Source organism: Nicotiana sylvestris, chromosome 3 (genome assembly GCF_000393655.2).
Source record: "Nicotiana sylvestris chromosome 3, ASM39365v2, whole genome shotgun sequence".
Taxonomy (NCBI): domain Eukaryota; kingdom Viridiplantae; phylum Streptophyta; class Magnoliopsida; order Solanales; family Solanaceae; genus Nicotiana; species Nicotiana sylvestris.
In genome coordinates this window covers 181,920,447-181,934,050 of record NC_091059.1, presented here as the reverse complement: position 1 = coordinate 181,934,050, position 13,604 = coordinate 181,920,447, and the positions used below count along the sequence as shown (strand labels likewise).

General features: G+C 31.9%; 1 protein-coding gene across 1 annotated transcript; it reads right to left on the bottom strand.

The window, feature by feature from the left end:
- Positions 1-218: 218 nt before the first annotated feature.
- Positions 219-7,238, bottom strand: LOC104237669 (calmodulin-binding protein 60 A-like). Its single transcript, XM_009791855.2, has 8 exons — positions 7,090-7,238; positions 6,625-6,709; positions 3,380-3,432; positions 2,660-3,141; positions 2,413-2,573; positions 1,341-1,547; positions 1,098-1,262; positions 219-899 (listed from the first exon to the last, which is right to left on the bottom strand). The coding sequence occupies exons 1-8, from the start codon at positions 7,188-7,190 to the stop codon at positions 465-467; spliced, it is 1,689 nt and encodes a 562-aa protein (XP_009790157.1). The 5' UTR covers positions 7,191-7,238; the 3' UTR covers positions 219-464.
- Positions 7,239-13,604: the final 6,366 nt, after the last annotated feature.

The following is a 13,604-nucleotide window of genomic DNA, read 5'->3' as shown; positions in this document are numbered from 1 at the left end:
AACAAAATGAAGGAACTGCCAGGAAACTCTTTTTTTGCTACAAAAAAGAAAAAGAAAAAAAGAACTGTTAGACTCTAAAAAATCAGAACATTCAATGGACGGTACATTTTCCATGAACAAGGGAGGAAGGATCAACTGATATTTGATAGAACATACAAATAAATGGTTGTTGAGCACTCAACTGTATAAGTAGCATTTTTCACTGTACAAAGATACTCTTGTATAAAATGTTCCTCCTATTTTGAACTGACATTCATTCTTTCGGACATAATAACAAATTAAATCATTACATTTTTTTTTCCATAAATTCCAACAATTCAAACTCATCAAATAGTTCATGTTAAAGCATGAACTCAAGTTAATTATTCATACAAATCACCTTCACACAAATTCCAAAATGAACTAAAATTATTCATTCAACAGCTAAATGGGACAGAGCGAGTTGTTCTTGACATAGCTTATGCTTATGATGAGGAACGTTTGCGCTTCTTGGTAATACGAACCGTTTTAAGTTTAACAAACCTCTTCATGAGTAAGAACCATTTAGTTATGCTAAATATCTTGGCCCAACTCTTGTTGGACTTGCCTTTGCGCATAGAGGCATAAGGAAAATCATCAAGTTGAATTTCATCAGAACTAAGAAACTCGAAAATTTTCTCCCAATTATATTCTCCTGAATCCAAATTCACAGATGTGATCTGGTTGAAGGATCCCAGATGTAGGATATCCGTATCATTTTGCAGCTGATCCCAACTACTAAAACCGGTTGTAGAATGGCCAGAAGAAGTGAAAGCAAGTGACATCCCGTCTGACTCTGTATGTTGGTTAGGAATTACATAACAAGTAGAGCATTCAGCACTGACTACCCACTGGTTACTTTCAGCAGGCAAATGTGACTTCTGTGCACATTAAATTAAAGAAAATTGTCAAAGAAAAGTAGCTGAAAAAGTTGTTTGCAAAATTAAAAGAGATTTTCAAAGCTTAAATCAGCTCACGAAATATATCCTTCTTTTTCATCACATTGCAATGGACATTTACACTGCAGGGTAATGGGTATTAGTAGTGCAAGCAAAATAATTTGGTCAAAGAGTACTCACTGAATTATTTTGAAGCTCTGAAAGCTGGCAATCGTCAACCGTGGGACAGGATGATGGGGAAAATTTGGACGATGATAAGTGATGTTTAATAGAAATCTCTCTATCAAATTTTAAAACATTTTCCCAGTTTGCAAATGCAGTTTCCACTAACTTGTGGGCAGACGCCTGTAATAAGTCCAAGATCAAAAGGAGGATTTAGAATATGGCTAAATACATGACAATCAATGAATAGTAGATACAGACCTTTTGAGATTCAGAAAGTATGTTGTAATGGTTTAAACCACAGCCTGAGTCCATCCATGTCACCTGGCCAGCAACATTAAACACCACTGCAAATCTTTGTTCGGTCTCCGGATGACAATACAAGTATTTTCTTCCATCAAGATTGCATGTCTTTGCATGCATTGTAGTGGTTTTCCACCAATCACCAGACATGCTTTTGCCAAGGATCTGCAGGTATTAAAACTCATTTGTATGAGTACTTCTTACTGAAATGGAAAAAAATTACAACATGCAGTTATATAATGCTAAGGTGCATTGTCCCAGCGTTTAGGGACGAATGGTAAACCATTAATTAGGACACTAGTTATTTCTATAATATGACTTTTTACATGAGAGTTTGATAATAAGCTGTTACGTAATCCCTTTAAAGCCATATTTTTCCAGCTTTTGGATATGTTTATGATTTGCACAGTGCGATGATTCAAAGTAATGAATAAAGAAAAGACTAAAGAGGTCACCAATCTAGGTGCTCGCAGCAGGAAGCTTTTTGTAAAAGTGGCGAGGATTGAGGACATGGAAATCCTTGAAGATATTCAACTGGAACAAGCCATCACAACATCTTCAAATGCAAAACATGGCGAGCCACTGGTTTTGTAGCCCGGCCCCCATTACACCTCAACCCCCATTCTTTTTTTGAGAAGTAAAAAGAAAACAAATTGCAAGAGTAAATAGAAAAAAAATAATGCTCACTCTTTAATTTGTATCTGCTAGTCAGGACTCAGGATTTAGGAGAGAGATTTGCATTTGCATTAAATTACTTTAGAAAAAATTGCTGTTTAGCAACTAAAATATAAAAATAACCTGTCAGGAAAAGGAGTCTAATATATTTGCATGTTGATTTACTGTCATGAGGCAGGACCTGGACGAATCCGATCAGTAAATAAGCTTAATTATGCAGATTCAAGATGCAGGAAATGTACGTGCGCATGCAGTAACAGCCCTTTCATAACCGCAAAATATCACTAGTTATTAAAGATGTAAGTATAAATTTTGTGAAGTAGTAAAAGTTCTTAATTAGAAGAAAATTTCTTACATGCTGTAGCCTCTGAGGATTGTTGTAGAGTTCAATTAGGAAATCCTCCACTGTCCTGATACCATTTTCAGTCAACCGCTTATGGAAAGGACCATTCCGTTGAATCTGTTCTAGTCTCCATATATCATCAGTTGGTGATGGAGGGTACCGCTTCTTGCTTTCTGAAACATGATATTTCCAGTTCAAACTTTAAAACTTCACCATATTTCTATAAGAGGTATAGGAATTAAGTAAAAGTAATTCTCACTTAAGCGTTTATCCTTAACAGTGAAGTGTCCTGTCACGGCCTCTGTCACTTTAATTTCTTCAGGTAAATCTATAACCTTCGCTCCTAGCCTTACCGCCTCCAACTTCCTCATATGTTTTGGAGTGTGTTTGAATCTAATTTCATCAACAGAACCAACGCCTTCTTGCAACCTCAGATATGGATTTTTATGGCGCATTGATTTTCCACCTCTTTTTTGCGTCATGATAATATAACTGTTTAGCTCTTCGGTTGTCGAATTTTCACCATCACCATCAGAGTTACCATTAAGTAGAAAAATTTCAACTTGTGCTGAGGCTAGAGGTCCATGTATCACAGGGAGTCCTGTAACAACATCAATCAATTCCAATTTGGTTTCTTTGGGAAAGATACACTCTCCAGTAAATATCAGTGGAGCAATCTCGTGTGAGAACCTTAAAAGTAGACATCTTCTTTCAGAAGGATGGATTTTCTTCTGGGAATTCCTGTTTTTTTATATATAAAATGCTGAAATAGATTAACCTCACATATATACAACGTGAAATTGCAAAGGTAATGTAATTTTGAAGCCAATAACAAGAAGCACAATATGTTCATCCATGTAATAGTTTTCTGCCGTGATGCATCGGCATAATTTTGGCATTAATATCAAATTATCACATTGTTTAAATATATATATATATATATAGACGCAGTGGTGCTGTGGTAAGTATGATTTTTCACCTGTATCGAGCAGTCAAAATTATTTCCAAGTCACAGTGAAATTCATCCTCCACCTGGATAGATAAAATGTTGATTAAATAGTTAGGTAATGATATGAAGTGACAGGTAGGGGTTTCAATGGTTCGGACGGTTATTTTATAAAATTTGTACCATACTAATTTTTCGATTATTCTATTATGTATAACCAAAATTAGACTTTTCGAAACCATCCCAATCATATCGGTTTCTCTTCGGTATCGGTACGGTTCGATTAATTTTCGATATTTTTTTAATATCACGTAAAATTCACTAATAGAAGTAGAATGCAATAACAAGTGATGAATTAAAAAAAAATGGCTAGAGTATAGATCCATCAACTATTCTACAACAACGCAAAAGAAATCAAACTAAGGCAAAGAAAATATAAATCACACGAGTTGAAAGATATACCAAGATGAGACTCAAGAATAGAGTCTATAGAAGATTAAATATTCAAAAAAATAAATCTAAATTATATGAAAGGAAACATATTCAATACATTGTAGTTTGCTACTCATAATCGCTAGAATACTTTGTGTCTTGCTAATAAAGATACTTGAAATAACTTAGTTTAAGTAGAAGTAGCATAATAGGTTTTAGGAATTAGTATTTTGAGTTTAATTACTTGTGGGCTTATACTCCCTCCGTTTCAATTTATGTGAACTCATTTAACTGAGCACGAAGTTTAAGAAAAGAGAGAAGACTTTTGAACTTGTGGTGTAAAATGAAGCACATATATTTTATGTGGCTATAAATTATTGCATAAAGGGAAAATTATTCCCAAATAAGGAAGGGGTCATTCTTTTTGGCACGGACCAAAAAGGAAATAGATTCACATAAATTGAAACGGAGAGAGTAATAGTTTTCATAATTCCAAGGCCCAAAGAAAATTTAATGCATTATTATTTTTAAACTTACTAAACAAATATATTTTCCACATGTAAAATTTATTCGGTGCGGTTCGATATTTTTTCGGTTTATTTTTATAAAATAAAAAACCTACCTTAATTATCGGTGTGGTTATAGATTTACATAAAAACCTATGGTTTCTTAAAAAGAAACCTAAAAATCGGTTCGGTGCGGTACGGTTCGGTCGGCAGAGGCGGATCCACTGTGAAGGTTACGGGTTCAATTGAACCCACAACTTTCAACGTGGAGTAAAAATTTATGTGTAAAAATTCATTAAAATTGCAATAAATATTAGATTTGAACCCATAACTTTAAATATATAATGGGTTCAATGTTAAAAATCTTAAAAATTGAACCCATAGAATTTAAATCCTGAATCCGCCTCTGTCGGTCGATTTAGTCGGTTTTCAAATATCCATTGACACCCCCCAGTGACAGGTATATATTCAAAGACTAGAAGATTACAAAATTCAACTTGGTCAAAAATGTTTGATGCTCAATTGGCAAGTGGATTCTGTGCCTGGACACGAAACCTAAGACAAAATTAAAATTCGATCTTAAAAGAGTAAAATATAACCTTTAAGGACAACCTGCAGCTAGAAGAAATCTCCTGATATACACTTGATGCATGTTTAGCCAGCATTAAAAACAGTGACTTTGTTTTGCCTGGACGGCGAAATTGTGGTATCTTCATAGAAGAGATATCCACTAAAAGCTTACAGGAAGCATTTCATAGAAGTAAATTCTTGTACTTCTAAACCTCATTGTCATCATTTACACTGTGGATATATATATATATATATATATGAAAATCTATTTGACTGGACCCAAATTATTACTTTTAAAACTTATAATTCTAAATAAGCCATAATATTTGTGTATTACTATTCATTTGAAACTTGTGTTCTAAGATATACCACAATATTTGCGTGACTATAAAAGATTCATATTAGGGATCAATAGAATCGAAAGTTTAAGTTAAATTAGGTTCCTTCTGAAATGCATTAAAAAGAAAATAGAAAAGGATATTTTTAGAAAGGGATGGTCCAACGGCGTCAGTCTATCTCAGTGTTTAGCTTTGTTAGTCAGATTCTGTAGCCAGAGACTTTGCATTCAGTGTGTGATGTTTTTTTTCTTTCTTTCATTTTTTGCGAATTCAGTCAGTGACCAAATATCCTTTATGTGGAAAGTGTCCCTTCTTTTCCTGTTTTTTTTACATATAATGTCCTTTGCTTCACAAAGAAAAAGATTACTTCCTATATATCCTATTCCTTTCATTACAAATCTGCCGGAAAAGATTTCTTTTCAACCGCATATCAAAATATCTTTGTCAATTAATTCACATGCGCGCACCAACCATAAAATTCCCCATATATATATATATATATATATATATATATATATATATAATAAGTCAAAAGGAACAAAGAGGGGGCATACACCTGACCTCTTCCGATCATAACTAGATTGGACAACCCATTCTTACAATTTGAGTCAGCACAAAAATAAAAGCAGAAAGAGGAGGGTTTCTCCTAGTACAGATTGAGCACCCAAAAATAAGGACTAAGTACTAGACTTAGTGCAACCAGTAAATTATTCAGCCAGATGAACGTGCTTTTGACTTATAGCCAGGATAAAATGCCATAAATAGTTGCACTAAAACTCAGCAAACTCGTAGATCTGCGCACTATCGTTCACCTCATGTGCTAAGAGTTGGTATTAATTTTTGTCCGCGCAAAACTATCACTGTTTTCAAGTGAATGAGGCCTTTCAAATTGTGTAAAACATCCACCATTTCACCCTCCCTTATAATTAAAAAAACAAATGAAAAAAGAAGAAGATCAAATTAAATCATCATTTTGAAAGGTCATGTTTAGACTGGTGACACTTTCATTTTCTCCACTAATTGGTTCTCGAATCTTAAATCTTACTAAGAGCAAATTGGAATTGATCCACAACTCCGGGTAAAACATATCAAATCTTAGGTTAAAAAACAACTAAAAACTAATTGGCCAACGATCTACGGAAACGTTAGGTTATAAAAGCGCAAGTATATAATTAATTAATTGCAACCAATTAAATAGAACCATAAAGCTGAAGCCCAATAAAGGATTATCCTAAGCAAATGAACATGGACCCAGATTTTTCCGACATAAATACACCAAATTTAAGTGGTGAAAGAAAAACAAAACCACACCAAAGCAAGTATAAATAATACTGTGAAGCCCAAAGTAACAAGCTGTGCAACCAAAAAGAAAGAAAATACGTAGTTACAAATTAAGGAGCGTTGCTGAGAATTAATAGCAAATTGAACTCACCGGAAACGGAAACGGAAACAAAGCCAGTAGAAAGGCGACCACAATCCGCCGGAGCTTACAGAGCGAGACGACGTCCCTTATTGCCCTGAAAAGAGAGGAAAACCAATAAAAGAGCAGAAATGACTCAAGTCAACGTCAACGCTAATGCCATATTCAATACTCTCAAAGCAGAAGCATCACATGCCAACTGGTGGCCACATATGACAAATTTAATAATGGTAAAAGGTGGCTAACGTACGAGCAATCAGTAACACTACACTAATGGAATCTGAAAACGATTTAGGCTTTTAGCACAAACATGACATGAGCTAACCAAATTAAGTAACAAATCACTTCATTAATTATTTCTTTGGATTTGATAATGATATTTACGTAAATATATCCAGCACTAAGTAACTAAATAACCTGTGTGCATGTCCATTTATATTACTGTGGAAGAAGTTTTGAACTGGTTAATTTAATTACCTGGTAAAAGGAGGACTAGAGTTTCTTGTTTCAGTATCTGAGTTCTTGTGTCCTTCTCCACCATTACCATCTTGATCTTCGAACAGTAACATTTGTTCCATCAAATATTTGCCACCAACAAAACGAATGCTATAGTCTATGCGAGAGAATGCGTGCAGCCCACCTTAGTAATGATTCTGTTATATATAGATGGTTTTAGAGAAAAAGGGTAACGTGCCTCTTTCCTAGCTAGCTTAGTGAAAGACGCGTATGGACGGCTCAGTTATCCTCCGTTAGCGTTAAGTTGTAACTCGTAACTCGTAACTCGTAATAGTAGGAAGCTCAGTGGCAAAATGTTTATTTTCTTTCTGAATAGAAACAATTACGGGGAAGTCCTTTGGGGTATTTCCCAATCAATTTTTAACTTATACTAATATTTTTTCTTACCTAATTTAGTTTTGTATATAATTTGAAACTACTTTTCACCTATTAATATAGTTTAGTATAAAGAAGATCTGTGTTAGAAAGTGATAATCATGCTTATCATCAGAAACAAGGTCAAAGTTCAAGTAGCCGATACTACTAGAATTCGGCCAAAAAGCGATCAAATATTGGCGACCAAATTTGGTCTGTTAAGAAAAGCGATCAAAGTTGGTCGTCAAACTACCGAAAATAATAAAAAAAATATTTGAAATAATTTAGCGACCATAGTTGGTCGCTATTTAGACGCAAATTTAGTCAAACTGTTGACTGGACTGATCAGACATGCTTGGTCAAAGATACACTGAGTTTAGCGACCAATGTTGGTCGCAAAAGTAGGACCCACAAAAATATTTTTAATAATTTTATTATTATTTTATAAAACTTATAAAATATAAATATATATAATTTAAAACTTGCGACCAAAGTTGGTCGCTAACTGAAGGATAAGAAGATAGCGACCAACTTTGGTCGCTAAAGTGGGACCCAATTATAATATTTTAATAAATATATATTTATGTAAATTTTTTATAAAATATAAATAAATATAATTCAAAATTTAACGACCAAAGTTGGTCGCCAATGTGGGACCCAGTTCTAACGTTTAACAATTTTTATTATTAATTTAAATATTATATAAAATATATATAAATCTGATTAAATTTTAGTGACCAAATTTGGTCTCTAATTTAAATTTATGTACATTTAGTGACCAACTTTGGTCGCTAAATTAAATTCATTTAAAGTTAGCGACCAAAGTTGGTCTCTATATGGTCAAATTTAAAAATCACTTTTGTGTTTACTATGTAAATAATATAAATGTAAGTCGTTAATAATTTTGTAATACAAGGGATGAATAGTACTATGAAGCGGGCGTGTGTGTCTATATATACAATATATGTACTTACGCTATACTATGCACTAAGTATAAGTGTATGAGGTAATACCGTATCGAATATAGCTTATATATATATATATATAATATATGTACTTACACTATACTATACACTAAGTATAAGTGTATGAGGTAATACCGTATCGAATACAGCTTATATATAATATATATATACTTACACTATACTATGCACTAACTATAAGTGTATTAGGTAATACCGTATCGAATACAACTTATATATATATATAATATATATACTTACGCTATACTATGCAGTATGTATAAGTGTATGAGGTAATACCGTATCGAATACAACTTATATATATATATAATATATATACTTACGCTATACTATGCAGTATGTATAAGTGTATGAGGTAATACCGTATCGAATACAGCTTATATATATATCGAATATAGCTTATATATATATAATATATGTACTTACGCTATACTATGCACTAACTATAAGTGTATTAGGTAATACCGTATCGAATACAACTTATATATATATATATATATATATATATATATATATATATATATATATATATATATATAATATATACTTACGCTATATTATGCACTAAGTATAAGTGTATTAGGTAATACCGTATCGAATACAACTTATATATATATAATATATGTACTTACGCTATACTATGCACTAAGTATAAGTGTATGAGGTAATACCGTATCGAATATAGCTTATATATATATAATATATGTACTTACGCTATACTATGCACTAAGTATAAGTGTATGAGGTAATACCGTATCGAATATAGCTTATATATATATACATACGCTATACTATGCACTAACTATAAGTGTATGAGGTAATACCCTATCGAATACAGCTTATATATATACAATATATATACTTACGCTATATTATACACTAAGTATAAGTGTACAAGGTAATACCGTATCGAATACAGCTTATATATATATATAATATATGTACTTACGCTATACTATGCACTAAGTATAAGTGTATGAGGTAATATCGTATCGAATACAGCTTATATATATACAATATATATATACTTACGCTATATTATGCACTAAGTATAAGTGTACTAGGTAATACCGTATCGAATACAGCTTATATATATATAATATATGTACTTACGCTATAATATGCACTAAGTATAAGTGTATGAGGTAATACCGTATCGAATATAGCTTATATATATAATATATGTACTTACGCTATACTATGCACTAAGTATAAGTGTATGAGGTAATACAATATCGAATATAGCTTATATATATATACTATGCACTAACTATAAGTGTATTAGGTAATAGCGTATCGAATACAGCTTATATATATATATATATATATATTTGAAATAACGACCAACTTTGGTCGCTATTTTGGTAAAACGGTCAGAATATAGCGACCAAAGTTGGTCGCTATGTCTAAAAATTCAAAACTGTTTTACCCACCAAAACGTTGGTCGCTATTTTAATTACATAACTCTCAAAACCGGGATCCCCTCCCATTCTTTCTAAAAAATTCCCAAAATCCCTCTTTTCTCTCTCACACTCAAACCCCACCCCCCTTCCAACTCCCACCACCAGGCCCCACCCACGCCACCAACGACCACCGCTCAGCTGCCACCGTCGCCGTCGTCTCTGCCGTGCGTCTCTCCTTCTCCACCTCCTAAAAATTCAAGGTTAGAATTACAAACCTAGGGTTTCAATTAGTGTTTCAATTGTTTATTGTTTCAACCTAGAATTAGTGTTTCAATTGATTATTTAACATTGTATTTTATAGAAACCTAGGGTTTAGATTGTATTTATCATTATTTAACATTTTATAGAAATCTAGGGTTTAGGGTATGGGTTGAATATTTAGGCTAGGCTTTATTGAGTATTTCTCCTTCAATATTTTAGTAAGCAATAGATACTAATTTAACGTCAAAGACTTGATTCATAGGTAGATATATATTAGGGTATAAATTGAACTTTTAGTTTAATCTTGATTAGTTTATAGGTAGATATTTAATATAGACACATGATAGTATATTTGGATTTTCTCTTAAAGTTCAAGACAATGTTAATGTTTAAGGCCTTAAGCGAATCGTTGCGTGGCTCTTGTTTGAGTACAACGAGTCGCCCACTTTTAGGATATAAATTGAACTTTTAGTTTAAGTTTAAACTCGTAGGATACGAATATAACTTATAGTTTTTAGGTTTTGTTCTTGTGAATTGAACTTGTAGGATATAAATTGAACCTTTTAGGATACGAGTTGAATTTTTAGGATATGAATTGAACCTTTTAGGTATGAGTTGAACCTTTAGGATATAAATTGAACTTAAACTCGTAGGATATGAATATAACTTTTAGGATATAAATTGAAGCTTTTATGTATGAGTTGAACCGTTAGGATATGACTTGAACTTTTGTGGATATAAATTGAACCTTTTAGGATATGAGTTGAATTTTTAGGATATGAATTGAACCTTTTAGGTATGAGTTGAAGCTTTTAGGATATAAATTGAACTTTTAGTTTAAGTTTAAACTCGTAGGATATGAATATAACTTTTAGGATATAAATTGAAGCTTTTATGTATGAGTTGAACCTTTAGGATATGACTTGAACTTTTGTGGATATGAATTGAAGCTTTTATGTATGAGTTGAACCTTTAGGATATAAATTGAACCTTTTAGGTATGAGTTGAACCTTTAGGATATGAATTGAAATTTTGGTTTATGTTTTGGAATTTTAGATTGCGGGAGGATTTTGTAGAAGAGGCTGATGACGTTATTAGACATGCAATGGAACTTCCTTCTCGACCAAGAAAAACGTTTTAGGATATGAGTTGAATTTTTAGGATATGAATTGAAACTTTTAGGATATGAGTTGAATTTTTAGGATATAAATAGAAATTTTAGGATATGACTTGAACTTTTGTGGATATGAATTGAACCTTTAGGATATAAATTGAACTTTTAGTTTATGTTTAAACTCGTAGGATAAGAATTGATGAACTTTTAGTTTTTAGGTTTTGTTCTTGTGAATTGAACTTGTACGATATAAATTAAAGCTTTTATGTATGACTTGAACTTTTTAGAATATGAATTGAAACTTTTAGGATATGAGTTGAACTTTTGGGAAATAAATTGAACCTTTAGGATATGTATTGAACCTTTAGGATATGACTTGAAGTTTTAGTTTATGCTTAAACTCGTAAGATATGAATATAACTTTTAGTTTTTAGGTTTTGTTCTTGTGAATTGAACTTGTAGGATATAAATTGAAGCTTTTATGTATGACTTGAACTTTTTAGGATATGAATTGAAACTTTTAGGATATGAGTTGAACTTTTAGGAAATAAATTGAACCTTTAGCATATGTATTGAACCTTTAGGATATGACTTGAACTTTTAGTTTATGTTTAAACTCGTAGGATATGAATATAACTTTTAGTTTTTAGGTTTTGTTCTTGTGAATTGAATTTTTAGGATATGAATTGAAACTTTTAGGATATGAGTTGAACTTTTAGGATATAAATAGAAATTTTAGGATATGACTTGAACTTTTGTGGATATGAATTGAACCTTTAGGATATAAATTGAACTTTTAGTTTATGTTTAAACTCGTAGGATAAGAATTGATGAACTTTTAATTTTTAGGTTTTGTTCTTGTGAATTGAACTTGTACGATATAAATTGAAGCTTTTATGTATGACTTGAACTTTTTACGATATGAGTTGAAACTTTTAGGATATGAGTTGAACTTTTAGGAAATAAATTGAACCTTTGGGATATGTATTGAACCTTTAGGATATGACTTGAAGTTTTAGTTTATGTTTAAACTCGTAAGATATGAATATAACTTTTAGTTTTTAGGTTTTGTTCTTGTGAATTGAACTTGTAGGATATAAATTGAAGCTTTTATGTATGACTTGAACTTTTTAGGATATGAATTAAAACTTTTAGGATATGAGTTGAACTTTTAGGAAATAAATTGAACCTTTAGCATATGTATTGAACCTTTAGGATATGACTTGAACTTTTAGTTTATGTTTAAACTCGTAGGATATGAATATAACTTTTAGTTTTTAGGTTTTGTTCTTGTGAATTGAACTTGTAGGATATAAATTGAAACTTTTAGGATATGAGTTGAATTTTTAGGATATAAATAGAAATTTTAGGATATGACTTGAACTTTTGTGGATATGAATTGAACCTTTAGGATATAAATTGAACTTTTAGTTTATGTTTAAACTCGTAGGATAAGAATTGATGAACTTTTAGTTTTTAGGTTTTGTTCTTGTGAATTGAACTTGTACGATATAAATTGAAATTTTACGATATGACTTGAACTTTTTACGATATGAGTTGAACCTTTAGGATATGACTTGAACTTTTGTGGATATGAATTGAAGGTTTAGGATATGAATTGAACTTTTAGTTTATGTTTTGGAATTTTAGATTGCCAGAGGATTATTAGAAGAGGTTGATGACGTTATTAGACAAGCAATAGAACTTCCACCAAGAATAACTAAGACACAGTACCTGGCAAAAGTGTGCCTTTAATTGTTCTTCTCATTAGCGACAATGATGATGAGAAGGCAATGACATGTGTTTCAAATAGTGATGGTGTAGGTAGGAATTTAGTATTTTCTAAGTAGATAAAAGAAGAGCTTATAGAGTAATTCTGTACTTCATTTTCCATGAGGAAAAGAAGTTTAATTGAGAGTGACAAGGTTGATGAAGACGGAATGTGTTCCGTTGGTCATGGCAGTTCTCATAGAATGGGGATCATAAGACTCTATGATGACAGAGATTATAGGAAGTTTTGTTCTAAACTTTCTTCCAAGTCTGATCCGTACAAGCTTAGTGTGATATTAGTGATATTTCTTCGGATTCAGACAATGATTTGATCGACAAAAGTATGGAAATGCTCTTAAAAAGAATTAAAGGTAAAATCTTTTCAGCATCCTTCTCTACCAAGAAAAACATTTTACCTTTAATTCTTTTTAAGAGCATTTCCATACTTTTGTCGGTCAAATCATTGTCTGAATCCGAAGAAATATCACCAATATCATATTAAGCTTGTACGGATCAGACTTGGAAGAAAGTTTAGAACAAAACTTCCTATAATCTTTGTCATCATAGAGTCTTATGATCCCCGCTTTATGG